At 35.6% G+C, this 27,961-nt stretch overlaps 2 protein-coding genes across 5 annotated transcripts in view; one reads left to right on the forward strand and one right to left on the reverse strand.

Moving 5' to 3' along the window:
* The window catches only part of LOC106642172 (adhesion G protein-coupled receptor E3), a 238,238-nt gene that overhangs the window by 187,182 nt on the left and 23,095 nt on the right, over positions 1-27,961 (reverse strand). The window lies entirely within an intron of this gene.
* LOC149374315 (uncharacterized) lies at positions 1,374-5,153 on the forward strand. 4 transcript variants are annotated; one of them, XM_089593755.1, is made up of 5 exons: positions 1,375-1,585; positions 1,718-1,886; positions 2,000-2,102; positions 2,739-2,899; positions 2,962-5,153. In XM_089593755.1, exons 4-5 carry the CDS (start codon positions 2,758-2,760, stop codon positions 4,905-4,907), a joined length of 2,088 nt encoding a protein of 695 aa, XP_089449881.1. In that variant the 5' UTR covers positions 1,375-1,585; positions 1,718-1,886; positions 2,000-2,102; positions 2,739-2,757; the 3' UTR covers positions 4,908-5,153. The 4 variants fall into 4 exon arrangements, with proteins under 4 accessions (XP_089449883.1, XP_089449881.1, XP_089449882.1 ...); XM_089593757.1 differs by having other exon boundaries at positions 1,374-1,434; positions 1,718-2,102; XM_089593756.1 differs by having other exon boundaries at positions 1,375-1,603; positions 1,718-2,102.

Genomic DNA, 27,961 nt, shown 5'->3' on the forward strand with positions numbered 1-27,961 from the left:
TATTTGGCATTGTGTATTATATTTATGAGACTTTTTTAAGTATACATTCGATTTATAACCGTACAGATAGGGTATATTATGTGTATTAGTTTGGTCATCAAATAAGGTTTGTAGTTTTACATGAAAAAGGGCAGTTTATCTCTAAAATTTTTGTTATGCACCGATCTTCAACGACAACTGCATCTGGACTGACGGATAACAAGGGGTGCTGTGGCATTACAAAACAACCAACGAACTTGATCACTTGAATATATTCCTTAACATACTCATGTATCGCATCTTCTTTATTATGCTTTAAACCATATTCCATAGCTGCATTTTTTATAATTCTTTTATCTTTAAAAAAATCCGTAGCCAACGACGTCGATCCGTTCGACAGAAAGTTGGCAGAAAGTTTCAACAGCTAGGTAGAAGAATCAAAAGGTATGTTACTGAATACAAAATAGGCTATTTTGCCTCCAAATTCCAGACAAACATCAGGCATTACTAAACATAAAAATATTTTTAAAGATAAAATTATGTATTCAGAAAGCAAAACCAAGAGCATTTTGGGAAGTAACTTTTCTTATAAATCTTGAATTACGTAGGAATAGACTCGTCGAACAAAATTTAGTCGAGCTCGTGAAATTGTAAGTATTTTCACATACTCAAACGTATTCTATAACACCACTTTATTGCACATCATTAAAGATTTGTAGATATGATGCAGTATGCGCCATCAGATACGAAAACTACTGTCCGCTACAGCAGTATATCGTCCGTTTGTCGTCCGAACCGAAGTCGAATACTTCTAAGTAAGTTCTTCTAAGTTCGTCGGACTATCTAAAAGTTTCTTTATTTTTCTGAACTTAGATCGTTGTAAGATATCAAGCTTCTCAATAAGTAAGTTTCAAAAAGATTCTAAAACGTGGTACATCCTATTACAAACATACAGACAGTCAGTATAAGTTAAATTAAAAGGTATCATAAGATTTTCCTTTAGTAATTTTTAAAACACAGCCATGTAACCTTTCATTGACTATTTATAAATAATAAAAATACACAATAAAAATAGAAAAGGATTTCAAATCCTTACCGTTATCAATCTATAAGTCATACTGGCATTTAAGATATACTGTTCAGTTTTGTACCTGAATATTTGCCGACACACCTTTTCTAAATTTAAATTTGCGTCACGTTCGTTATTCTTATATCAAAGTTGAAGTAATTTTCCGATCATACGCCTTTATCATCGTGTACATTTGCAATGCCCAAGAGACCGTTTTACCTTTACTCTTGTACCTTTATTTATCAATGTACTAGAATTTCTACTTTAACTTTTGTCTCTATAAATATTGCTCTGCGAGCATAGTAAGTTAGTTAGTGCGCCGCGGCGGCAGAGAAAGCTTCTCTCCGCTTGCCTTCACTTGAGCACATTTTCCTAATTTAAGCATTGTAAATATATTGTATAAATTTTTATTGCACATTTGCGTTACATTTATTTTCCGCCGTAAACCACTTCCATCTCCACACGACTGAACTGGATTAAGAGCAACATAAAACCCCTTCCCTCGTGAACATATACTAAGAAAGTCTATTACTCGAAGTAACTAGTTTTTTTACTGTTAGTTACTAGTTTTTTAAAGCATTTTTAATCATTAGTTTTGAAAACCATTTTTTTTATTACTTTTTTAATAGTTACCTACTACTATTCATTTACTCAAATTATTTTTTTCAGGATACCAAACTGTTAGCCTCCATTAAACTAGCGTCGTTTTACACATCACCGAAAATCGTACGCACAGCAAACAACTATTAAAATACTATCTAGAATATCACACCAATAATCAACTATAGATAATACACATTATTTTTTGATAAATATCGTTGAGACACTAAAATTTAAGGTGTGTAGCAGTTAACAGTATAACTTTTCATTTGCCGGCAGAAAGAATAATGTACAGTAGAGAAGTAGAGAAGTATATAATTCGATAAATATTTCAATGGATTTGTATTCCAGACCACATCTATTCAACTTATATTCAAGAATAATAGAAATTTGGTGAAAATACTCGATTCTGCAAAGAACTTTATCCAACTAGTTAACATTTGGATAAAAAAAGGTAAGATTTGTTATAAGTTAATAATTTTTTTCTAATTTTCATAATAATTTGATGTTTTTTGAGTACTAAATCTTTTTCAAACCCTAACGCATTAGTCGTGTTATACTAAATTTTCTACAAATGTCTCAACCTTCAAACACCTTGATAAACGTTTCTTTTGTACCTATGATGAGAAATTTTTTTTCTTGTTAATATTATTGTTCAAACTATTTAGTTCGGTTATATTGCGATACGTCCAAGAATATTTTTATCGTTAAAGATCATATATAGACAAATGATTGTTACTATCTAACAAATTTTAACAAACATTGTAATGTGGATCTGCACGACTATTATTCAAATAAATAAATTAATAATTTTTTATGAAGCATTTGAATAGTACATAAGTCCACACGAACATTTATTCGAAGTAAATTATTACGATGCTGTCAAGTATAGGCTTTGTTTATAAGATTCATAGTAGGGAGTATTAGTGCTAATCCAAAAAATCAAAAAATCGATAGTACATACCTAGAGTAAATACTCGTATTACATAATCACTATACATATTTAAAAAATATATTCAAACAGTTTTTTTTTGCAACAAAGTACATAAAATTCGGTAGTCTCTATAGATTTGATTGTAAATTTGTTTAGTTGTAATTTGTCGGCAACAATGTTCAGAAGTGGTATACAGGATTTTAGCAACGAAGACGGAGCTGGTGGATCTTCCTCGACTAATTTCAGTTGCTGCACTGTTTGTAAAACAACTTTTACTAATTCCAACGAGATTATTCACCATACATGTTTACCGACTGGTAAGATGCTTTAAAAATGCACTGTTTGCTTTCTAAACTTGAGAAAAAATATCATTTTACAGGATGTATGCAGATTCACTCCGGCGAAAGACCTTACTCTTGTAATGAATGTCCACGAGCCTACAAACATAAAGGTAGTCTCATAAATCACATGCACACACACTCTGGAGAAAAATCTTACTCCTGCGGTGAGTGTCCACAGGCCTTCAAACAAAAGGGTCATCTCACAGATCACATGCGCATTCACTCTGGCGAAAAACCTTACAACTGCAACGAGTGTCAACAAGCCTTCAAACATAAATATAGTCTCACAGTTCACATGCGCACACACTATGGAGAAAGACCTTATCTATGTAACCAATGTTCACTAGCCTTCAAACAAAAGGGTCATCTCACAGGTCACATGCGCATTCACACTGGCAAAAGACCTTACCAATGCAACGAGTGTCAACAAGCCTTCAAACATAAATTTAATCTCATAGTTCACATGCGCATTCACACTGGCGAGAAACCTTACACCTGCAACGAGTGTTCACTAGCCTTCAGACAAAAATGTCATCTCACAGTTCACATGCGCACTCACTCCAACGAAAAACCTTACCACTGCAACGAGTGTTCACTAGCCTTCAGACAAAAATGTCATCTCACAGTTCACATGCGCACTCACTCCAACAAAAAACCTTACCACTGCAACGTGTGTTCACGATCCTTCAGCCAAAGTTCTGCTCTCACAACTCACATGCGCACTCACTCTGGAGAAAAATCTTACTCCTACGGTGAGTGTCCACAAGCCTTCAAACATAAATATAGTCTCACAGTTCACATGCGCACACACTCCGGCGAGAGACCTTACCGCTGCAATGTGTGTTCACGATCCTTCAGCCAAAGTTCTGCTCTCACAACTCACATGCGCATTCACTCTGGCGAAAAACCTTACCAATGCAACGAGTGTCAACAAGCCTTCAAACATAAATTTAGTCTCATAGTTCACATGCGCAGTCACACTGGCGAAAGACCTTACCACTGCAACGTGTGTTCACGATCCTTCAGCCAAAGTTCTGCTCTCACAACTCACATGCGCATTCACTCTGGCGAAAAACCTTACCAATGCAACGAGTGTCAACAAGCCTTCAAACATAAATGTAGTCTCACAGTTCACATGCGCACACACTATGGAGAAAGACCTTATCTATGTAACCAATGTTCACTAGCCTTCAAACAAAAGGGTCATCTCACAGGTCACATGCGCATTCACACTGGCAAAAGACCTTACCAATGCAACGAGTGTCAACAAGCCTTCAAACATAAATTTAGTCTCATAGTTCACATGCGCACACACTCCGGCGAGAGACCTTACCGCTGCAATGTGTGTTCACGATCCTTCAGCCAAAGTTCTGCTCTCACAACTCACATGCGCATTCACTCTGGCGAAAAACCTTACCACTGCAACGTGTGTTCACTATCCTTCAGTAAAAAATCTACTCTCACAGCTCATATGCGCACTCACTCCAACGAAAGACCTTACCACTGCAACGTGTGTTCACGATCCTTTAAACACAAGTCTCATCTCACAACTCACATGCGCATTCACCCTGGCGAGAAACCTTACACCTGCAACGAGTGTTCACTAGCCTTCAGTAAAAAATCTACTCTCACAGCTCATATGCGCACTCACTCCAACGAAAAACCTTACCACTGCAACGTGTGTTCACTATCCTTCAGTAAAAAATATACTCTCACAGCTCATATGTGCGTTCACTCCGACGAAAGATCTTACCGCTGCAACATATGTCCCCAAACCTTTCAAGCAAGTAGTTATCTCTCTAAACATATGAAAATTTCACACACTTATCGCTGCAACCTGTGTTTCCAATCTTTTTCACGGAAGAAGCATCTTAAAAATCATATGCGCAACCCACATCTCTTTTACTGCGATGTTTGTCAAAAATATTTTGCTACTCCATCTTGTCTCAAGATGCATAATCTTTATATTCATAATAACGTATAAGTAGGGGAGACCTTGTTATCATAATTTCAGTTTACAAATATTTTAATCATCTGCTTTACACAAATATTTTCTATAATTTTATAAATAATCCAGTTAATTGTTGATTATGCATACAACCGTGTCTGTACAACAAAACTTTTTTTAATTTGCTGATTTTACATGAATGAAAAGTCCTCTGTTTTTAGCAATAACGTAAAATCCTATTAACTGTGTAACTTTTGCAGCTCAACGATATTTGTGTTGGTATACCTAGAGTCCAAAAAAAAAATTTTTATTTTCTATCGACAGAATTATTTCAAAATCTTATACTTATTTAATCTTACAGTCAACTGAGAATTTTGTTTGTTGCTAAAAAAAAGTTGTATCAATTTGTCTATCTTTTGAATTATTTTAATTTTAATGCCTTTTATTGGATTGTCTTAATGTTATTTTTTGAGACAAAATTTTTATCTCACTGATTTAAGTAATATATAAAAAATGCCCTATTCTTGCGTAAGACAGCCTAGAAAAAAATTACATTTATCAATTCTGATTAATGTATCATGTTGTTTTTTAATTTAAAACCATTATAAACGAATTTTCATCAATAACTGTTTTGAAATAAATGTATGTGACTATTATTAAATTAATAAAAATAAGTATAAGCCAATGTATAGAATCAGCATGGTGTCCAATAATCTTTAATGAAACTACTGTCAACGTTTTAATCCCGCTGTGAGATTCTATTCAAGATACTGTAAAATAACAATATTAATAATAAATAAACTACAACTAAATTCTAATACCAAAGTTCATTTACATTAAGAGGCTTTCAATAGGCAATTTATGTACAAATAGGTATAACGTCAATATTCCCACTTGAACAGTTATGAAGTGAGAATAACAAATGAAAGGAGACGAATGACAGAACTACGTGTATAACAATTTCAAATTTAAATTAAAGAAATAGGGAATAAGACTCAAAATGTCTATTGAAATCAAACTGTAAAATAATCGATTGAGATACAAGTTGTTCGTCTGAAACCTAAACCTTAAGTGTCTCTAACTTTTGAAATGATTAACATTTCTAACCCTTTTAGAGAATTTCTTCTAATTTTTTTTTTTTTTTTTTTTTTTTTTCTAAGCTTTCAATAAATTTTTATTTTTAAAAAAAGCTAAAACTGTTTGTCATCATCCATCTTGTACATTAGCAAAAATTTTTTCACACTTCTAGATGTATGCAGAAGAAAATAAGTCGAGTCCCATAAATGTGCCTCTATTTGTTTTTTTTAAAACTGAGATTCTTTATCAAGAATAAAGTGTAGAATAGCACTGATGTATCATGTCTATATTTTATACAACGTAAATTCAATGTATCGATTGCTGCTTAATTTTACTTACATAATCTGACAACAAAATAATATTTCACATACAAACAGCATCAAGTGTATTTACAATAATTGTATATACAAATTCTGCAATTGTACATCAAAGGAGAACGTGAAAGAATTTCACAATACAAAGCATGTCTATGATTGTCGTAGTGCAAAATAATACGTATATCATAATATACAATAATATACAGTGTATAATAAAATCGTCAGTAAACATAGTAACCAAAAATAATTTATTAACAATAAATTCTTAAGTAGCGGTATTATCAAATAGTAAAGAACATAACAAAATATGCTAGTGACGTCATCGTAAATGATGACAAAACATGTTTTGGATTTGATTTGAGTCAACACTGTTGACAGCTTTGATTATAGGTAGTAAAAAAAGGATGCTATTGAACAATACAGCACATACACTACCTATTATTTTCGAAAACGACTTTGGGCTGATTTTTCCATCAACTCTGGATGACCACTGGAAGAATATAAAAGAAGACAAAGAAGAAGAAAAAGAAAAAAAATGAGAATGATGGTAGCCGTACGAGCAGCTTATCGCTAGCAGGAAAAAAAATGAAAGCCATGTGAGTCCACCCCCTATGTTCCCATTTGACACGAGTATCTCACGAGCCTCGTCCTCCTCGTCTATACTTTCCGTAAGCTCTTTGAGACCATTATTTTATGCCAGCTGTTCTCTATCTTCTTATCATCCACTTTTTTTTGCCTTTATTCTTGCCATAGATTTTCGCCGTCTTTTTCTCTCTTGGGAGTTTTAGTACTAGATGTAACGGTGTTGAGCACAAGTGCAAAGCTCTCTTTCGAAGCAGATGGGAATTTATTGAGGCTGCTCCGACAGATACGAGCTGCACGCGTTTTTCTCTCTTTCGAAGGATCAATCATTTCATGAATGCTTCCTTTTACTGATGTATAATGTATCGGACGACTTCAACGGATGATAATTCATTAGTGGAGTTGTTTGATTCGTCAAAACTGATCATTCATACAGCTTGTGAGATTTTCAAGGAGTTAGTGGTCTAAATGTTGCTGCGATAAATACGTATAATTTTCAGGCCTATTTTTTAAGTGTGTTTTTGTGACAAAACAAGGTATTGTAACTTACAGTTCCTGGATTTCAAAACTTCCTCTGTGCTTGAGTAATGTCACCTCAGTAAATTTAACGCTAAACCCCCAATGAAACTTTTGAATCTTTTTTTCCGCTATCTCCTCGAGCTTTTGAGTACAAAATACGAGGTAAGCTAAGCTTGTAAAAAAATAGAGCAATATTTTGTTCCACAACGCCAATCATCATTCACATTGTAGTACTTCTCATCAGAGTGTCCCTACCATCGTTTTACCTGCACCATGCCCTTGGTAAAGGTCTTGCCCTCCCTCTGGTGGCGTTAAAAATTTTCGTTCCTTGTTTTCTCACTCCCTCGAGGATGTAACATCAGATCGTGCGCGCTGCTTCAGCATTTCGGTGATAACGAGAGGCTCTGTTGGGATCGCAGTGGTGCAAAACGAAAGAGAAGGATATAGGGGAGGAAAATCCGAGTCTCGATCTTATCACAGGTATGGATTCCCTTTTGAGCTTTCGTTAGTGACAGTCAAGAGGGATACATGAAGGTGTACAGTTATGCTCCGTGTATACTCAAGGAAAGACGAGAACCGTTTTTCTGTTTTGCGCTTACAATAGCGTGCTTTTGCATACATGCAAATTATTTTGCTGTGGTGACATTAGGAACCTAGATTTTTTTCCACAGTAAAAGGTTGCTCGGATAAGTTCATCTGAATTAGATTATGAACCAAACCTAGAATCGTGGTATTGCAATTTCGGTGCTTTAACTTAGATCCATGGATTAAAAAAAAAAAAAAAAAACGAAAACAAAAAAATCTTCACATTCTTTTAAAGTCTTTTAATGCCTGCTGTTATGTTACTTTAAAGTAATTTCAACGTAGCTACCTTAAAAAAAAATAAAATAAAAAAAAATGCGTGTGATTATAATTGGTTTATTTCTGTAACTAAAAATAGAAATGATATAATAACAATGAGTGTTTCCATTCACGATAACTTGAATGTTTCGATCATTACTATCGAGCTATCGTAATAAGTACGTTGTGTACAATTATATTTCCAGGATTTCATTTAAGCACTTGACATCAATTGTGGCTTCATTACTTCAAGAATTGAAATTAAAGAAATATGCTCCAAAGAATGGCACTGCATATGAAACTTTTTTTTACGAACTCTTGGGAAAATGTATCACACAAGCTGCCACTGACGATCCACTCGGTACCTGCTCATACTCGCTCGAAACATCAAAGAAAGTTCCTTGTGTTGTGCGATCTGATTGCATTCGATTCGCTTCAATTTGTCACTGATGCGTATTTGCATAGTAACAACTCAAATGTTTTCTGACTCTCCGGTACTTATTGACTTTGTTTTTTTAGTTTTGAGCATATTTGATAAATATAAGTAATAATATGTAAAACATGAAAAAAGTCATACAGTTTTTTACAAAAGAGAGTCTGAAAATTCGAGTATCGTAAATGGACTTTAATAATAGAAGTCTATTTATCAAGGTCGAGCGGAACCCAAAGAGAGACACACGACATATTGACGCTATCGATCGGATCGCCTAATATCTCATTGTAATTTTATATCGAGGCCAAGTGATTCTCGAAGCGTTTCTCTGTGTTTGTTTGAACGACTGATTTCTTTTTCAACTTAGCTTGTTTCATCAATAAATTATTGGGCTGGATGAGATCTGACTCGAGAATAATATGTTTTAAGAGTAAAAAAACCATTTTTCATTACCACATGTTTTGTGAATGTTAAGGTTGTTTTTTTGATAAAACAAAGACGTAAATAAATGAAATAGTGTGTAAATCCCTAGGATTTGAAAAAGTACTAGTTAGTAGAGAATTGAAGAGTATTTCTCACAATCAGATTAACTATGCTCAAGAATGATAATTATTTTTGTTTTGCTCAAAAGAAATTCTGAACAGAAAATCGAAATTTTTAACATTTTTCACATGTAAAAGTTTTATACTCAAACTTTTGTGCTTAATTTCTTTTTGTCTTTTATACTCGAGCATAATAAATTTCAAATCTAAGTATAAATGTATCACATAAAAGAATAAAAACGCTATTTGGTAGAAGGGCGTGTTATTAAGTGCAAACTGCATGACAAAATACGCCGATAAGTATCGGGGTATCATGTTATTTGTTTACGTTTTCTCCGGTATCTTTGTTCTTAATTGGATAAAATTTTGACAAACTTTTTTTTTAACATTATTTTTCACCCTGTTTGAACGATAAAAATTCTTCAAATTGATAAATCCGCTTTTTGAGATATTTATTTTCTACTTTGACGACAATGCGTGATATTTAAAAATATCGAAAAGTTCAGGCACTGTGGACTTTAAATATCCATAATTAGTTATTTCGTATCATTCTTCAATCAAGTTGTTACGCAAAAAAATTATATCTCGAATGTCTGACCAAATGTAGTTTGTTCTACTGAATCCAACATATTATGAAACGAGGGATCCAGATACCTAGACAAATGCGTATAGTTTGACGTGCAAATCAAAAACAATTACTACACTGAATACCAATTTACCATGTTCAAATGCAAGCAGAAATAATTACGCCCCGCATACTTGACACGTGTACAAAACCCAAGCACGAACTCCACAGTGCAATCAAACGAGTCGTCCTAATCAACCAGTGGATCAGCCTCCTCAAACGGTGTCCCCTCTCCCTTCATCCACCCTTTCCTTTAGCCACTCCATGGTGTTGAGATCGCGTTAATACGCGTATGCTCGCTCTCGGATGCACAGTCAAACCTATATATACGCGTAGGTAAACTTTGCGGCAATCGCTCGCACCTATAGCCCCTCTATCGAGGCTAGGCAAGTTGGCCCGACGCCTCGGCTCAACTAAGCGACTCTGTTGGAACATGCATGCCTCGCTCTGGCTGGGCGTGTAATATGAGTGCGCTACGAAAGCCCGTTTGATGAATGAGATGTTGCTTTTGAGGTTGTTAACTCGGGAGTCGTTTGCATGCCGTGCCGTGTTTTGGCTTCGAGTCTCATCGTGTCAAAAATTCACGAGTCCCGAGTCAAAAAAAAAGTGCTCGTATGGATTCTTTGTGGTAATCTTTCAAATAGCTCCACATTGTCGGTAGACATAAGCAGAGATTAAATGGCTTCGTTCGTATACGCTTTGAATATTTTTGTGGGAAATTTGCTCAAAGTTTCAAAGGAGTGTTTTATTTTAGCGTTAAACTAGTTTTATGAAAAACAACTCTATTTTGCCTCAAAGCTTTTGTGTCATGATAAAAAAAATCTTCTTATAAATAGTAACTACTTTAAAACATTGCTTCTGGACCATTTTGGCAGAGTTTTAATTCAAGACAGTGTTTGCGGAACGTCATTGGCATATATACATTGCTTGTTATAATTTTACGAGTCAGCGATTTTGAAACAGGGTAGGGGATGCGTTTTGAAATTCAAATTTGCCTCACATGTTTACGGTAGTTGATTACATCGTAATCATAGGAAATACGGGAGACAAAATTGTGTTTACGCCTCACTGCTTTTCGTTGACGGGCTTTGCTAATATGAGTTTCGTATGAATGCAAAGTTATGTGAGAAAAATATTGTCCATTTGGTAAATAAAGACTACAAATTGACAATAAAACGTATTAACACCGTGGTACAGTAGACGCAAATATAATAGATCCGACATTGTAACTGTGAATGGATGCAGGGCCAATCACTATGGCTTGGCATAGTCTTTACACCGAATTGGAATCATTAGAGATGCCTTATGTAAATGCGGTTACCCTAGTGAAAACATTAATCATGTTCTGTGGCAATGTGACCTTTACAATCGTGACAATCGTAGGGAATTTGTTAAGAATCTAAGTAGAATCAACATTTTTCTGCCTTGCACGGCAGATATATTATTGTCTTCACCTAACAGCGAAGCGTGTTTTTACATGCATAAATTTTTGCTTAAATGTAACCTAAATGTATAAATGCGAAATATTTAACTAGTTTAAGACTTGCTGAATTGTGTTATCTAATGTACTTTTATTATTTTTTGTAATCATTTAAATCTCATGTAAAGCTGAAATGGGCCTTCTGGCCTCAAATGCTCAATAAAAAAAAAAAAAAAAAAAAAAAGACAATAAAACGCCAACTGCAGACAATTACGACGCGCCTCTCGGCAGTAAGTAGATTTGTCTTATTGCAGTGCCCTTCTTCGGAATATTAATTCATATCAGATCACAACTTCCTTTAGTCTCCTTGACATCTCAGATGCAGCGGAGAAGAGTGAATTCGATAGTTCCATCAAGTAGCGATATCTTTACATTACAGAAAATAAATCTGATTCGACGGGAAGACGATTGTAGTCTCTCGACTTGTAGCTCAGGGGGGGGGGGGTACTTAAAAGAGAAATCGTTGGATCTGCTCGAGTACATTTGCGTAATGTATTTCTGTAACGAGTAAAGAATCTCAATACTTGTTCTACCCTGCGATAATATTGATGTGTAGTTCAGAAAAAGTTTTCTCCCAACGTAAGTTGAATCATCCCAATTTTTTTTTATTGGTTTGAGTCTTCAGCTATGATGTATATACGCTGTATACATATGAGGCTATTAAATTTATGGACACTACAAATTATCATTTCTTATTAATACGAAAGACATTTTTAATTAATCAAGATCATTTATCACATTGTACTCACTAATTTCAGCAAATCTGCTTCGAAAGTGCACGTACCTGAAACACATGAGCATTATCATTTTTAACCTTAGAATAATGAATGTGATGTTACGTGAACTAAGTTAATGAAAAACTCTTTAATATTGATAGTAAAATGTACCCAATATTGATATGTAGTTCATTTACGTTAATTACTAAAAATTACATTAACCACGAAATCTCAAGTTATCTTGTATTACTAGTGGTAAAAACTAAAGCCACAGTCCAGAGAAAATACAGTTCACCTAGTCTACGATGGGTTACAGCTCCACTAAAGAGATTTTGATCGGGTTAAGGCCTCGTTACGCTGCACGCTCGCTCTGTTATGAGAACGAGGCGCAAAAGTGATAGGTAAGGGTCTCACTTTTACGAGCGTATAACTGAGTTATCAAGTATCCATATACCGGCGTCCGTGAGGGAGCAACAATTACTTGGGGTTGGCTCGTCGGTATAACACATTTATCGTTCGACGATCGCATGTTTGCTCGCTTGCTCGAGCTGGGTACGGAAGCGAACTCTATACGTGCAACTTCGTTGTTGCCGGTGGGGCTAATTTTTTTTCCAAGAGTTTCGGTGGCCTAGATACAAAGTACGTAGGTTCTTTACACGTTTCGTCTATCTATGTTTGAAATTTAGTTTTTTTTTTTTTTTAACTCTTATAAAGGTGCTTGTCTTTGCATGTAAAAAATGTTAATAAGGGAAGAAAGGGAAGTCCAGGTCAGTCTCTCAATTTTCTCTAACGTATTTTGTAGCTTGTAGAGACGCAAGTAGGAGCTTGTTATCTCTAGTTGAAAATGCCATCTGGACTTTTTTGATAAGTACGTAATGGTGGACGAATATGGTAGCTACAGGTTCTTACAGCAAAGGTATAGTTTAATCAAACATTTCCTTTCCTATTGATCACTTAATATGCATTTTTCTTACTTTATAACGAAATAAGCTACGTATTGCCACTGACCTCAAAAACCCTTCCAAAAAAAATTTCTTTCCTATTAGGCTTATCCAAGTCATCAGTAAAAAACGAAAATTATACATTTTTTTCAGAGGGACAAGGCCCAGCTTACATATTTACAGATTCATGTTAAGCTACTAAGAATTAATCAGTTTGGGGTTTTTCTATTATTTTCTGATTGCTCAGGTAAACATAATATAAAACAAAAAAATGATTTTGGGAGGTTTTTTTATTAAAGCACTAAACACCCTATTGAAAAGTATTATATGTATGTTAGGCAACCAAAACTATAAGGGTTATACTTTATTTATATTGTTAGTATGGATCGTATTAGCATATACTTGTTAAAGTCATAATTTTAGGTTCAGGTCGTTAACCTGTAGCCACCATATTGGTCCGCCATCTTGTTTTTACAGGAAAGGTCAGACGCCATCCAAAGCTAAAGTTAATAAGCTTTATTTTTGCGTTTACGAGCTGTACAATACTTTCACGAATTTTCTTAATAATTATAACTTTACATGTCTGGGCATGCAGATGCAACAAACTAAAGTGACTAAAAACAAAAAATGTGATTCTCCAATACAGTGGTCGTGCCTAAAAATAATTTATCTGTGTACGTGTATACATTGACAGATATGGATCTTCTATTCAACACTTTTTGAATATATCATTTTAATATGAAGAATGATGAAAATACTTAAGAAGAATTGCATCGCATGCGTTTTGATCAAGGTGTACTCAATGTGATTGTAAAAGTGTGCAAACCTTTCCAGGAAATGAAAAAAGTTGTCTATTTACATGGTTAGTTTTTACTGACGAACCCTCCAATAACGTGGACATTGTTCCCCAACACCTTAGAAAATATGTAACGTTTGAAAAAAATATACATTTCGAGATAAAACATCTCATTGAAAGATAAAATCTCTCTTAAAATCCCAGATAGGGAAATGCTGTTTTCTCGGGCGCACATAAAAGATACTGCTGTGATATCAGTTTCCTGCGGGCATGAAAATTCAATACCCGAGCAATATTAATTTTCGCAGCCACGAGATCTCTCGTCGCAATACCAAGTCGTCGTTGGATGAAAGGAAAAAAAAGAGCCAACCTCGACAGCTCAACGTTGTGAAAAGCAGGTCTCGAATGTAAGGAGCTTGACATATTGCCGCACGCTCCGGCTTTTCAGAGATTCTGCTCCTTTCCACCCCTCGAAATCGTATAGTTTTGCGCAAATCCCGCGTCGACGACGAGAGATGACGACGTACCTTGTGTACAATCCACCTTGGCTTTTTCATTATTATTATTATTATTATTATTTTTTTTTTTCGAGGCTCGTGCTGAGCTTTCATAGAGAGAAAGCCGTCGAGGGATTACCGCAATTGCAAGTCGCTCTTTCAGCTCTGCCTAGGGAGTACCCGTAGAGGGGGACCGCGTGTCAGACCAATCGATCTCTCTCACTGTCGCTCAGGTTTTTCTCATTTCAGCGGTGGGAGGGAAAAATAAGGGGAGCTTGTTTTGTATAGGACGAGGATAGCGTATGAGTGCAAGTGACAACGGATTGTCGAGCACGTTAACGATGAGGGTTGTAGTATACGTCTGGGGAGGATTTTTGTGCGTTAGAGCTAATGATATAGGCTGGAGACTCTCGAGAAAAAATGTCTGTGCTGCGTTCAGGCCATGCCTATTTGTCCCAATGACGAGATTGTTGATGATCTTACATACGCAATTATAGTTGGTCACAATTTTTTTGTCGGTATTTTTTTATTTATTTTTTTTTCTTTTGGTGTGATTTTATTAAAAATTAATGTCAAGTCACTACTGTAATAAAATTTTTTTAGCCTATCCTTTTATTAATTATGTGATTGGTTCAAGCTGAGAGCACGTGGTTATGATTCAAATGATTTCGCTTGTATAGAAATAAACGGTTTGTAAATCATTACTATAATTATTCTTTGTTTTTGGAAAATGTAATCAAAATTAAAATTTCATTAAATTATCTTTAGTTTGGTAAAATATAAATGACGCGCTATTATGTATAGGTTAAGGTTTTTACACAGTATTTTTTTAGCGAGATAAAAACAGACGCAGTACAAAGTGAAAAGAATTTAGTAAATCAGTTGATACTATATGTGAATTAAAAAACTACTTCTCGGAATATTTATCATTACAAAATAGTTTTAACGAGTACACAAAGCGCACCTAATTTGTCTAAGTTAGGAAACATTAATACATCCTGTACAAGAAAACTCCTGGGAGGAATGGGAAATCATCTTTGCAAAGTAAGGGTTCAACAGCACTTTCTCCTCAGTGTGCAGTGAATTACGTTTTTGAAGGGATTCTTACGTTTTAGGAAGACTAAAAAACATTTTATCAAGGGTAAAGGGTCAAAAGTATGACCCAATTCTTAAACTATGGTATATATACTTGGTATTTTTACCAGAGCACAAAGTATCACTGCGACTGTGACTCTCAAACTAGTCTTATTCAAGTAACTGTCATCATATTATGCTTGAAGTATCCCACTTTAAAGTTACAAGTACAAAAAATGAAATACTATAATCATCGTCATCTATTTATGACAAGCAAAACAGATTAATAACCCGAAAAATAACAAAAAGACAAAGTGATTCCAAACACCAATCAATCTTGCCATCATATCCGTGTTGCTATCATTCAAGTTAAAACATACGCTTGAAAATTCATTCCAATCGCAAACACACCCATCACCGACACTTTACGCGGACTCGATCACTCCATTCTTCTTTTCTAATAGCTCCACTTTTTCACCACCAACCTCGTTTTTCGTCGTCTCATTGAATCTTCCACCCGCACACACTTTCACATTCTAAATGATAGATTGTCAAATACGTCTACGTTTTCGTACACTGCAGCATTTTATTGTAGATCCCATGCTGTTGACATGGACTAGTTGTGATGTCGTTTTGACTTTCAAATGTTTGCGATGCAAACATCAATCTAAATTCAATTAACAATTTGCTTAATTTTTTCTAGTTGAAAAAAAAGAGAGGATGATGAAAACGCGGATAGTATGGGTTGAGGATAATTAATGGTTTATGGACTCCTCGGTACAAGTTGATTTTCTTCAGTGTCAAGGTACGACAGTAGAACTGTATGAATATGTATATATTATGTGGTGTGTAGACTTGAAATGCTTTTTTCTTTTCCAACCTCATTGGAGTTTCCCTATAATCAAAATTTTTCACAATAACTGCTTGTTGTTCGTTAAACCTTTTGTAATTCAACGAAACCATATTGATCTCGGATACGATTGATTATAAATTAAGCATCTATTTGAAGTGGACAATTAATAATTATGAATGATGATTATTCCAATAACGAACCAGCACGACTAAAAAAAGTCTAATTGTTGGAATCGTCGAGCTAAGAAATGTTTAATCAAATACTCATCCATTCGTCGATAAACGAAGAATGGCGTGAATGTGCGATCATCCAATTAAAAATGTTAATACCGCGATCCGACCATACATAGCACTATCAGTGCTTTATCCACAATGAAGTCGTGATTGAGGTGGACGTGGGGCACGAATATGTTCGTGCTTGGGCATAACAAGTATGAAAGCCAATAATACGAATGTGGGTTGCAAAATTCAATGGCTACGTTACGAATTCTGTACGTTTGTTTGTTTGTGCGTTACTTGATTGACAATTGGTAATTTGGTTTCATTACTTGTTGCTGGTGTATTAAGCGATTCGTAGTACATAATTCCGTGCATAATATTTCCATTTGCAGTTGTATTTTTAATTTGTACAGTTGAAATCTTAGTACGGCCAACCGTTTGTGTTTTTGATTTGAATTTAGCTCATGATATTCCTACTACGTATTGTTCCTTGTGTGATTGTTGTTTATCATGCACTAAGAAATTTATAGTTTGAAAAAAATGCACACAGTAAGTGGCTTACTATCAGTAATGTAAATTCTTGATTGTAGACAAGTATTTCTTAAAATTCACTCAAAAGGAATCATTGATTACTTGTAAATGATGATGTGACGGATTAAAAAATAAAACGTCTATCTGTTGGAGCAAAAATGATGAAACTATCGTTTGAAGTGCAGAGTCCTAGGATCATTGAGAAAATGTTACAGAAAATCCTTTGAACTGATTAGATCTTCCAAACCTCTGGCCCCGCAAAATCCATGCACTTCCATTAGATTTTATTTCAAACAACAATTCTATGAGGTGTATACATAAAACACTCGATGTGTCCAATAGAAAAGTGATTGTAATCGACGCGGAGAGTTTTAGTAAATACTTCAATTAAATAATGAGATTGACGAAAACAAAAACTTGGTAATTTAGTAGCTCTAATAAATTAACAACAAGGACTGTTCGGTATTATAAACTGGTTGAAAGCTCATATAATTTAAATAATTTCAACAGTCACACGGAGTTAAGGATCGAGACGTTTTAAGGTTGAATAATGTCATACATAATTGCATAATGAAATGTTTTAACAGATCAATGATCCAAGTCAAGGTTCAGATATTTAAAAGGTTCAGCAGATTATAGGCTTAAGCAGTTTGATCATCAACTCAAACGCTGTAGTATTTAAAAACTAATGGAAAAGTTGAACAAGTTTTAACATATGAATTGTTTAATATTTATTTAAGAATAAAGCACTTAGAATGGCCAAATTTTACGGAACCATCGCTTAGATGAAAGATTTCTATCGTTTGATAGCTTATGTAATTCAACAACTGTACAAATAGTTAAAACGTTCTCGTGGACTTAAAAATGAAGTAACTAATTGTCTCGATTAATTTAAACATTTGTGCGAATTCAAAAGTTAATGAACTTATAGATTTAAGTTACTTAAAGGTCAATTAAAGATAAGTAAATAAAATATCTCATTGTAAGAAGTTCAAAAGTTCGGGTAGTTTGGATAAAGACTTGAGTAGTTGTATGGGTAGAGGTTCGATTAGATCTGAAAGTTTGATTTGACTTATATTAAACATCTCCAAAATGAAAATACTTGATCGTAGGACAAAAGAATCCTTCTAATCCTTGTACTTTCTGTAACTTTTGGTGTAATTCTCTCAAGACAACAATGTCAATAGTGTAGAATAGCAACTATTCAATAGTAGTGCTTCGAAATCAGTTAACATTGTGGACGATCTTAAAAAACAGTATATCTCAAAGTCTAACTGCTGGATCATGTATCTTGACTAACAAGAAAACACCTAATTATCCCTTGACTATTAGGTTATTCTTTTAATTTTTGCTGCGTAATTTAATCAGTGAAAAAACGTTACAATAACCCGTGGGATAGCTTCCAATTACCAAATGCTAATCCAGTCACTTTTTTTTATCCTTCTGAAAAATAATAAACTAGAAAAAAGAATAACAATCTTGTCGAGGAACAAAAAGTTGAATGAAAAGGCAATCACCCCAAAGTCCTGTGTGAGTGTGCTCGTACAATCCGAAGAACCGAAACACATGGTAAAACAAAAGGAGAGAAAATCGGAAGAGGGCCAAAGGCAGAAATTGTATTTATACAGCTGATGGTGAGCGAGTTGAAATTAGTATTCTCGAGCCATGCTTGTTTCCGAATATACGTGTATCGTCCGTGCACACGCGAACTAGCCAAAGCAGAGGGTGAGTTTTCGCGTGAGCACGTATCCCCTTCTCTGTCTCCTACGTGCGCTCTACTCCTTCTCTTCCCCGTTTGACACTGTACTGAGCTAGTGTGTGGGCCTTGTGCAGCCAAATAAGCTTTGATCATTTTTTTGTCGTTCACTGGTGTTGATGCAGAGGTATTGCCGATATACTGCTCGTGTTTCTAATGTAACTAAGTACTCCTATACTGCTGCGTTAGATGTGTATAGAAACACGTGCGTGTGGATTCTTTTGGTATGTGCATTTGATATCTCCTTTTTTCGCATTTGGGCGCGAGTCTTTTTTCTATTTTACGTGCTCACTTTGCTTGTTGATCAGCTATTGTTTTACATATATTCTTTGATAGAAATCCAATTATGTGTGCGTTACGCATAATTAATGGACGTAAATAATTTTTTCTCTAATCAGCGACTACTTGTTTACTTTGTACTCTGAAGAATTTTAGTTTTGCAGGAATTTCATGAGAAGCAAATTACCTTGTGGCGTAATTAAAAGATTGAAAATTTTTTTTCCGATCTTTTTTTTTGTTTGTGTAAAGAAAAGTAATATGATACGCTAAAGCTGGAGAAACTTGAAATTAAAATTGAAACGTTGTTTTTTCAAAACTGGATCTGGATGAAATGGATTGGTCCTAACGCAATGGGTGAACGAGCTTTTCATAAACCTGTTTTTCAATTGAACTGAAGTACCATATAAGTGCGACTGAATTGTCCGCAACGTTGTATTGGAAAATGATTGGATGTGAGATAATGTCATAGCTTTCGATCAACAACTTTTTTGTTTTTTATCATCAGGATAAAAGGTGTATTTTTTGGTTTCTTAATACCTTTTTTGTTTCACAAAGAATAGATTTTTTTCCAAATCCATGTCATTTAACTTTTACTGAAGAATTAATCTAAGTCTTGAAGGATATCTGTAAGTTTGACCACGTAGGTAGAGTATTTAGGAAGATTCAGAAGTTTTATTCTATGCCAAATTAAAATAACAAAATTTGACACCAACAGAATGCAAAATGCACATTTCTCGGACTCGGGAAAACATTTTTACGAATCCCATTACGGAAATCGTGCTCAGCATTTTCCACCATCTTGCACCTACCACTAGCATTTATGTTTCTCGAAAACTTTTTTGAGCTGGAAACATGATCAAAAGCAAAAGCAGCCGACTAAGCTGTAAAGTACTACATTCCCTAGTAGTGGAAAAACGTTTTCAGCTGCAATTTTACTGTTTCCTTTTTTGTATGACTGTTATACTTTCCAAGCCAAATGTTTCCATCAAAAATATGGAGCCATAGATTTCTACCTCACTTATTTTACTTTGGTACGACAAGAGAGCAAAGTAGGACTATTTGCAAAAATCGGAGACAAAAAATGCTGCAAATTGAATCACATTAAAAGGTAACAGTCGTAAAACTATGAGTCTTTTGTTGTTCAGTGATTTGAGATTTACATTTAGAGGAATATTGATAGAAGGAAACGTTGTTAGAGTTTCGCCATAAAAAAAGTTATACGCCTGTAATGCTTGTGGACTATTTTTTTGCGTTTACAATTTTTTTTGCTTAACATCAACTTAGTATACACTTGAAAAGATCCTTATTCTTCAAAACGGAACAATTCACACGAGTAAAACTTTTTTTATTTCTTTTAAAACATAAATGAATTTTGAATGTTGTAAAATGACGAAACTCAGTAAGTATAAATGTTTCGCAGTATACTGTCAACTCTACTGGTGAATCGCATCAGTCGCTTTTGAATCGTCTCTGATGAGCTTTAAATTTGTACTCGTACAACTAAAGAACAGGAGATTTCAATAGAAACAAATCAAGGCAGTTTTTGCGTTCATATTCTTCCAACTTTTAGCAACAGGACATAATAAAACAAAAATTTGCTGGTAAAAAAAACAATCAAATCCATCATTTTAAAACAACTGCAATAATAATATTATAAAAAATCAACGTTATTGTAAAGTGATGTTTTACAGCTTGAGCAGAAGGTTATTGCAGAACGTGCGTCCTGATTCGCAGGAACGATTTCCGCACGCACGTTGAGATTTTCCGGACAAATTGACACACATCTCGTGAATAGTCCCTCGATTTATTCAAACGTGTCAGCTCTCGTAATTATTCCAGAGATGAGATATTGTCACGTTAATGGAGCCGCAATGCGTATTACAATAGCGATGAGGACGGGACGTAGACGGCACTCGGAGGTAAACTAATGATCTTTGATGCGTGACAATGTCATCGTGTGTGAATAAACCAGACTCTTCTGGTGTGAAATAGAAGTTTGCCTACTGTAAGGTAATACTTCTCATTATCGTTATTTAAGGAAGCTTTATTTGCAAAAAAAAGGATTTATTAAACATCATTTACGAGGAAATTCGTTCGGACATAATTACAGTCGTTATAGAAAATTTATTTTTGCTAATTGGTCGTAGTGTATGGTTGCATATATAAATGATGATAAAAAAAAAGTTACTGCCAGTCCAAATGAGTGATACATCTTTGTGTGCAATATCACCCTTAAACCGTTGTGATGCTTGACTATGAATTCTATTTATTGTTGTAACGAATTGACGAGTAAATTCTTTGGATCTTGTAAAATCAGTGCATGTATCAAGTCCTATTGCTTCTCAGGATTTTGTGTCAATTGTTGAAGAAAATAGTGCTAGTAATATACATTTGGTATATCCATTAGCATGTAGTCTGATCAGCAACTCAATCATTTCTCGATATGCCTATACGAGAGATGGAATACAACTAGTCCGGGTCGTAATCTGGAATTCGTGGGAGAAATTATTTGGATAGGATTTTTTTGCATGATCTCACGCAAAATGATCACCTAAAAACGAATTTGCATGTTGCCAGGCTTCAAAATTGTAGGAAAAATGTTTAAACAAAATTTTTTAAACAAATTAAAAATATTGTTTATTTTGCCCTAGAATTTTTTTAGCGTTTTTGGACAATTCTAAACAAAAAAGATGTCTTGCAAATTTTCTCTAAAATCAATACTTTTCGAGATATTAATTGTACAAAGTTTAAAAAACTGTGAAAATCGCCACTTTCAAGTATGAAAAACAACAATAAAAATTAAAAATTTTGATGTTGCCAAAGTTCTCAAATATTCTTCAAACATCCTTTGACAAAACCCTAAGGCGTTTCCGGATGTTATTTTATTGCAAACCCTTCATTTTTAATTTACAATCAAGCGTGTGCATCGTTACGGTCGGCCGCTGCTGGCCGCGGCTCTCATGCTCCGTCTCTTTCCCACTCACGAGGAGTACACGGAATTTACTGGCACTCATATTTGATTTTAATGGTAAGTATATTATTCTTCTATAGTAATTGTGGGAATAAAAATAATTATACAATCTTTCATATTGATGAAAAATGAGGTTAACCTAACTGTTGCTATATAAACATACATTTATTTAAATAAAAAGAATTATTTTAAGTTAAGCCTGCACACGCTTGATTGTAAATTAAAAATGAAGGGTTTGCAATAAAATAACATCCGGAAACGCCTTAGGATTTTGTCAAGGGATGTTTGAAGAATATTTGAGAACTTTGGCAACATCAAAATTTTTAATTTTTATTGTTGTTTTTCATACTTGAAAGTGGCGATTTTCACGGTTTTTTAAACTTTGTACAATTAATATCTCGAAAAGTATTGATTTTAGAGAAAATTTGCAAGACATCTTTTTTGTTTAGAATTGTTCGAATTGTTCAAAAAAGCTAAAAAAATTTTTTCCAGGGCAAAATAAACAATATTTTAAATTTGTTTAAAAAATTTTGTTTAAACATTTTTCCTACAACTTTGAAGCCTGGCAACAAGCGAATTCGTTTTTAGGTGATCATTTTGCGTAAGATCATGCAAAAAATCCTATCCAAATAATTTCTCCCACGAATTCCAGATAACGACCCGGACTAAACAGAATTAATTACACGTCACGTAAAAATTACGTAATACGTTCACTGATGAGATAGTGGGCAATGTTCATTTTAGTATACGCAGTGGATACTCTCTATGAGTTTTCAATGAGTTTCAGGGTTAACTTTGTAAGTAATGATTCGGATCTTTTTTAGCTTATGTTTGTAGCCTTATCTGGCAAAGACCCATGTTGATAGTTTGGAAACAGCTGAACGAAAGAAGATGATATTCCTTTATTATTTTTTGTAATTACAAGAAATGCCTGCTAGACTAAACGATTGATTCTCCGTTCGCTAAACAATACCTGGACGTTCGACCTACGTGGACACCTATGTGGACGTTCAACCAACCAGCCTGGTGCCGTCAGACAATTTTTTTACTACAAATGTAAGTCAGGGAAGACAGCCCTGAAGAGTACGGACAACTTCTTAGGGGTCGTTTCAACGGCACACCCACAGAGAAGGTATTCTCTAGGCCCACATTCCCGACTAACGATGAGAGGTTGGTTATCTGGGGAACGACCTGAAGACGAAATATTCTTTGGTCAGCGGCGTATCTCCCTGATGTACGGTCTCCGTACACAGACTTCGAGGGTAAGAGTCAAGCTACCAACAGCTGGCTCTCCAGCATCAAGAATAATAATAAGGAATAACTAGAAATTTCACTACTGGCCTTTTTCAGGGCCAATATAAGGATTTACGTTCATTACTTAATCTTCAATCTCATCGGTTCTTCTAAGGGCCACCTAAGCTTAAACTTCCTTGCCAACAAATACATTTTTACTACGATTTCTGGAGACTATTCGTCAACTAAAAGACCACATAAAGCCGGCCACTATTAAACCAAGTCAGTCATTCACTGGCAGACGTCACCTGCGGAGTTGTTCGTCAGAAGGCTGGGAAACCCGGTAACCGACGACCCTGTATTACCCTCTCGACTCTAAGCATTCAACTAGGAATCACTGATCCTCTCCAAGGTCTGCACTGGGCGAACCCAAGAGCTATGAAGGAAAAAAAAACTTGAGCCAACGGGAGTCTCCAACGGGCAAGCATCACGAACCAATCTCTACTAATCTCCCCACCTTAGATCATAAAACAACTGAGTCTGCAAAAAAGAGGTGCTTTAGACACCAACGTCTCCCGGTATAACGTCGAAGACGTTTGAAACGACAAGAAAGTTGACCTTTATAAAAAATATGTATCTCAATAAATAATAAATACGAGAGAACAAAAACTCACATGGATATACTAACTTATGTTTTACCTTGATTGGCAGGAACATTTATTTCCTGAAGCGCTATAGTAGTAGGGTCAAGGAAGATGATTGGACAAATCGAGAGACTATGGGGGAGCAGACAGTCGCACGATGTGTCTTGTCAAGCTCATTTACGAGGAGTTTATCGTTACCTTATGAGGATAGAAGTAAGGTTACTAAATAATAAATCGCTGATTCAAGATCTTTTATTTCGGTTTTACTGATACTATTTTACATTGAAGATGCATTAAAAAAAAAAAATTCCGTAGAATCAAGAAAATATTTACACTAGCATAGTTTCAAGTAAACAATCCTTCAAAATGAGATAAGATTAATGATATAATATTTACTTTGAACTGTATAAGATAGAATTTTTCCTTAAAAAGAAATCTGCTTTTTGCGCGAAATGCGTTGATAAAATAGAATGGAAAAAAAACCAGATCCAACAAAAAAAAAACAGAGGAAAGTGAAAGTTTTCATTTGTATGGAAATTCCTCGACGATAGGTCAGGAGTACACGTGTACTCGAACGCATCGGTTGCCCCAGCAAAGATCCACCGGTTACAACAGTTGTAAGCTCCAGCGCGTGGTAATAAATCCCAGAGGATTAAATTCATCCACGAGAAGCGAAAAGTGAGGGAGTGGGGAAATGTTTACCCAGAGATTCAGTTTTACGCGTTTGCGGCACTGTACACGCGTGCGGCCGAGAAATGTAGTTTCGGAGTAATTGTCTTCCTCATTAGCCAGATCAGTGAACTGGCTTTGCGGGAATTGGCTTTTCTCGGGGATGCACGCGGTAAACGGGCTTACGCGCTCGGTGATCCAAACTTTCGAGCTTTTTTTCGCTCTTCAGAGTCGCTGATCTTGTTGCTGTTGTACGATGGAAGTGTTGCCATGATAGTTTTTTTTTTTTTTTTTTTTTTTGCAATTTCCGTATGTGCAAGCTCAGTAGGATTAAAGTGTACAATGAAACATGTTTAATACAAAGGAACAAGATGTTGATTTTTATTGAAAAATTTTATCCAAGTGTCGCATATTTCAGTGGATTTTTTGGCTTTTTTTTTCAATAGCTGCAGGCTGGGATCTCAGTAACAAAGTAACGATTTCCATTGGAATAACCGAATAACTGTAGTGATCGAGGTACTAGCAGTTAGAAAATAAGCACAAAGAAAACCATTCACGATTATTTGTGCCACAGATTATTACAATGGGCTCAAATAATGGAAAAAAATGTCATAATTAATATTTTTCGTATCTTCAAAATTCGTTTTATACACAGAGAGAAAAAAATAATAAAAATTACTTTTCTAGAATGGTAATATGGTGTCATTCTGCAGCCTAGAGACTTTTTACCTAATATTTACAATTTCGGAAGGTAATTTCTATTGTACAAACAGTAAAAATCACTGCACTTGTACTAAAATTCTTGTTCTCAACACTGAAAACATTGTTTAAATATTAAAATTTGTCTTGACAATCGAATAGTAATAGACTACCATTATAGCGCCGTAATTTTTTCTATTTTTTTCTCCCAGTGATAGTCTTCGGGCCACTTTTACAGTAAAAAGTATTATTTATTTTTTGCAGCTCATACAATTAAAAAAAAAAAAGTTCTAAGAGTTTTATCAAGAAATTGTTTTAGCTCGTCAAGTAAAAACAACTATTTTTTTTGGTCTTCAATAAAGTTGGTCTTTCTACACTTCTTATATCTATCCTTGACCATCAAGCTAAAAAAATGAAAAAAAGGAAAAAGTATCGTGACCAGCTGTGTACGTTATCATCAAATAGTCGCAGGAATAATACACTCCGGAAACACATTAACCCGAATGATCTCGAATTCATTGCGTTAGCGGTAACGGAAAGTGTCGCTCGGCACATTTACAAAAATGTCCTTGCCTTGGAAAGAAAAATAAAAGAAACCGAATGAAATACGTCGACTCCTGACCTACTGAGGCAAAGTCATAAAGAACAAAGTGTGTCTATACATGTATATATACCTATAGGTATACCGCACGTTCTGCCGCATATACATACACCTATGCTATGTACCGTGTACCATCGTACTTGCGCGCGCATTTACGCCTCGCGTATCGGAAATTCGGTCGATGCAAAATAGGCACGCGATTGGCCATAATGCCCATGCTATATTATCGATGAGTCGAGGGGCTGAATTGGCGTTACTTCTGCGTGTCGCGATTGGATGGGCTCTCAAGTGCTCCCGTTTTTTTTTTTTTTTTTTGCTATATACGACAGCCGAGAGGTTTTGCGTCCCGATTCATATACCTGATATCTTATCGCGTTTAATCATTTTTATCGATAATACCTTTCAGAATTCATTCCGATTTACCGCTCGGAGCGGAAACGTATCGGTTTTTCTTTTTTTTTTTTTCTCTTTTTTCATCTACATCGATCTACATTCATGGTTATTGCGTAGGACGAACAGCTGCTTGTCGTGAAACTTTTTGAACTGATACAAGATATTGCGATACGCTTTTAAACTATATGACTTTGTTTTTTATTTAACGCGCTGAATGAGAAATAAAACTCCATTTGGGTGTAAAATGATGAGTATCCATCGAAAAAATTGCGAACGAACAGAGTCCACTTGTTACCGGAAAAAACTAAAAAGCGCCCTCTTTATACAAAAACAGAATAGACGAGATACGAGATCCTGATACATTTGCAAGGAAAAAGGGTACAGGCCGTGCAAAGCTAACGCGGGGCGCAAGAGCCCGTGCATATGCATTTTAATTCGCTTAAACAGTACAAAGTTTTCAGCACCAGTGGGCTAATTGAGTTTTTCGCTCGTCTCCTGTTTTTTCACCCCCCGCGTGCATTAATAAGATTCAAGAAATAAGGGAGCGCGAAAATCACGAGCAAAAAGGATATACTCCTCGAACGCAGTGCTGGTCCAGGAGTTTCTTAATGGCTTTCCCCGCACTCGAATAAATTCAGTCGAGGGGGGAAAAAATACACCACCCTCGCCCTCAACGGTGTATATATGTATGTATACGGTCGAATTAACATAGAAAGAAGATACATCAAGATTTCCGCTCGAGAAGAAGAAAAAGAAGAGAAGCACCATCCATTAGATCGTAACCTTCGTATGCGCGCGAATTTTCGAGCCAAGCTGGAGTGCGAGATAAAACACGTTCATTATATTACACAGCATTATTTTCCAAGACATTTGGAAAAAAATGTTGCCTTTTACTTTCTGGACTGCACGCGTTATCAAGCAATCCATTATTGTTGTTTGAGAATTGAATACGAGCGGTAAAAGTGCTTTGTCGTAACACCCTTCAACCTGATTTTTCATCCATCGGATGGATCGACAATAATATATGGCGCGAATTTTTTCATTTTTCACGCACAAACAAAAACCGACAACAGAATAAACAATGTTTTTCCATCCACCACCCCGAAACAATTCCGAGCGCGGCTTCCCAATGAAATATGTGCTCCACAAATTAAAATCCCCCGCGTCCCCCCGTCGGAACATTCGGGATTCATGCATCGGAGGTAGAACGCCACATTCCTTTAAAGACGCGCCAACTGCAGCTGCTCGCGAACTTGGGAAAACTCCGCCTTTTCCCTCCCCGTTGGCGGAAAATTAGTCGCAAGGTCACAGTCGGGAGTAATTTATTTCCTGGATGTCCTCCGCCACCCTCGCCTTGAAACCTTCTTCCTACGCTCCTCTCCCAAAGTGCCGACCGCAAAAGGATCTCGTGGCTTTTTCATTTCCCGTCAATTTCCGGCCACTCCCTCCTTACAGGGGGGGGAATCGTAAAATTCTTCTCGTCGCACCTTGCCCGCATGTAGGTGCAAGGGAGGTGAGCGTGTAAACACGCAAGCCGAGAGCGGAAAATGTATACATCCATGTACCCGTGGAAAAAGCGATTACCTCCCGGAAATCGAGGGATCAAAGCTCACGCGCGTTCCGTCGATTGGCGCGAGAGCTCGTGGGTGTATGTATAGGCATGGGCTGTTGAAGGGGATGATTTTCACGAACGTAACGAATCCAGGCGTGCAACGCGAGATTGAGAAATCGGATCGGCCGAGCATCAGTCTGCGGGAGATTGTATTCGCGTGACTGTAATCCGTTACTGACGCTGATAGGATTT

The sequence above is a fragment of the Copidosoma floridanum genome, unplaced genomic scaffold (assembly GCF_036245765.1).
Source record: "Copidosoma floridanum isolate Cflo_tuat_1 unplaced genomic scaffold, Cflo_Japanese_pri ptg000020l, whole genome shotgun sequence".
NCBI classification, from domain to species: Eukaryota; Metazoa; Arthropoda; class Insecta; order Hymenoptera; family Encyrtidae; genus Copidosoma; species Copidosoma floridanum.